This window comes from Etheostoma cragini, chromosome 8 (assembly GCF_013103735.1).
Source record: "Etheostoma cragini isolate CJK2018 chromosome 8, CSU_Ecrag_1.0, whole genome shotgun sequence".
Classification (NCBI taxonomy): Eukaryota; Metazoa; Chordata; class Actinopteri; order Perciformes; family Percidae; genus Etheostoma; species Etheostoma cragini.
Window position 1 is genome coordinate 350,765 of NC_048414.1, and position 2,253 is coordinate 353,017.

Sequence of the window (2,253 nt, forward strand, 5' to 3'; positions counted from 1 at the left end):
GAGGTCTCTAACTAAGCGTCTCACCTGAGCGTCTGTAGTGGAGGTCTCTAACTAATGGTCTCACCTGGGCGTCTGTAGCGGAGGTCTCTATGAAGGTGACCTTCTTGGCTGCCGGTCCGTCCTGCAGCTTGTTCCTCTGTCTGAGTTTTGGCAGCGGGGCCTGAAGGGAGGAAACCCCACAGATAAAGGAAACCTGGTCTACCTGTGGATTATAGAGCGGTCTAGACCTGGTCTACCTGTAGATTATAGAGCGGTCTAGACCTGGTCTACCTGTAGATTATAGAGCGGTCTAGACCTGGTCTACCTGTAGATTATAGAGAGGTCTAGACCTGGTCTACCTGTAGATTATAGAGCGGTCTAGACCTGGTCTACCTGTAGATTATAGAGCGGTCTAGACCTCTATCTGTAATTGACCCTCCTGACCTTAGAGGCAGCAGGTGTAGGCAGCGAGACGGGCTGATGGTGAAGGTGTTTCTCTTCTTTTTGCGGCGTCTCAGCAACTTCTCTCTCTTTCTTCTTCTCCTCCACGCTGTGCTGTTCTCTCTCTTTCTTCTTCTCCTCCACGCTGTGCTGCTCTCTCTCTTTCTTCTTCTCCTCCACGCTGTGCTGCTCTCTCTCTTTCTTCTTCTCCACGCTGTGCTGTTCCGTCTTGTTCGGGATGGACGGTTGCTCTCCCACGGATGGAGGGAAGTAGGTCGACTTCCACTTCAGGGTCACCTCGATGTCTCCGGCGGGGAGTCCGGACGGATCCGTCAGCCCGAACACACCTGGGGACAACGGGGGGGCAGAGAGGAGGAGGGAGGGTCAACGACCTCGGAAAAGGGACAAAAACGTCAAAAATATTGTTGATTTTAATTTTGGACCCAGAAGAACAACGGGGGGGGGTTAATTATGTACGATTGTCCAAAACTAACACCCCCGTTGTCCTCGGGGTCAAATTCGATTTTTCATTTTCAAAAAGTTTCTAAATCAGAAATTCTGGTTTCCTTCAACCAAAGTGTTAAAAAACACAACGTGGATGTTTCCACACGACGCTCCTCACACGTTAAATAACTGATCACTTCATTATTCCCATTAAATTTGGGTTTTATTTAATTTCTAGAAATGCATTTGGAGAAAAAAAATAATTCAAGAGAAAAAAGTGACAAAAATTGAAGAAAAACAACAAAAACGTCCCAAAAAACAGAAGAAAATCAACAAAGACCTTTTAAAAAGGCAGAAAGAACTTTGGCAAAGTTAGAAAACGTCAAAAAGTGACAACAAACGTCGGAGAAAGCTTCAAATCAACAAAAAAAAAGTCAAAAAAATCAACAAAGAACTTTGGGAAAAGTGTCTTAACAAGGTTTTGTTTTAAGATTATGAGCCCGAAACACTGAAAGTTGGTCGAAAACTAGATCATTTATCTTTTTATCTGGGTAAGAACCAAATAATAAACCATCGGACTAAATGTAAGTTCTCTCTCGCTCTACTACGTCAAAAACATGGGAAAACACGCAGAAATATTGGGAACAAACGACAAATAATGACGGAAAAAAATAAACTAAAAAACGTTGTCTTTGTTTTTAAACTTTTTTCTCCTTTTTTACATTTGTCACTTTTTTATTCAAAGTATTTTTGTTTATTTTTTCCGTCATTATTTGTCGTTTGTTCCCGATATTTCTGCGTGTTTTCCCATGTTTTTGACGTAGTAGAGCGAGAGAGAACTTACAGTTAGTCTGATGGTTTATTATTTGGTTCTTACCCAGATAAAAAGATAAATGATCTAGTTTTAACCCCGTGGTGTCTTCCTATCGACCAACTTTCAGTGTTTCGGGCTCATAATCTTAAAACAAAACCTCGTTAAAACACTTTCCCAAAGTTCTTTGTTGATTTGTTTTGACATTTTTGTTGATTTGAAGCTTTCTCCGACGTTTGTTGTCACTTTTATTGACATTTGCCTTGTTTTTCAAACTTTTTTCTCCTTTTTTACATTTGTCACTTTTTTATTCAAATGTCAATAAAAGTGACAAAAATGTAAAAAGATGAAAAAAAAGAATCTTTAAGAATTTGGAGAAAACCCACAAACATTTGAAAAGGTTCAGAATAACTTGACAAATAAAAACTCTCCTGCTCTACGCCGTCAACAACATGGACAGGACGCAGAAATGTCAGAAAAAAGACAAATACAATGTGTATACACACACACATATATATATATATATATACAGTGGGTACGGAAAGTATTCAGACCCCTTTAAATTTTTCACTCTTTGT

At 40.2% G+C, this 2,253-nt stretch overlaps 1 protein-coding gene across 1 annotated transcript; it reads right to left on the reverse strand.

Moving 5' to 3' along the window:
- Positions 1–2,067, reverse strand: LOC117948957 (putative uncharacterized protein DDB_G0271982). Its single transcript, XM_034878928.1, has 3 exons — positions 2,058–2,067; positions 424–767; positions 1–160 (listed from the first exon to the last, which is right to left on the reverse strand). The coding sequence occupies exons 1-3, from the start codon at positions 2,065–2,067 to the stop codon at positions 8–10; spliced, it is 507 nt and encodes a 168-aa protein (XP_034734819.1). The 3' UTR covers positions 1–7.
- Between the last annotated feature and the right edge of the window lie 186 nt (positions 2,068–2,253).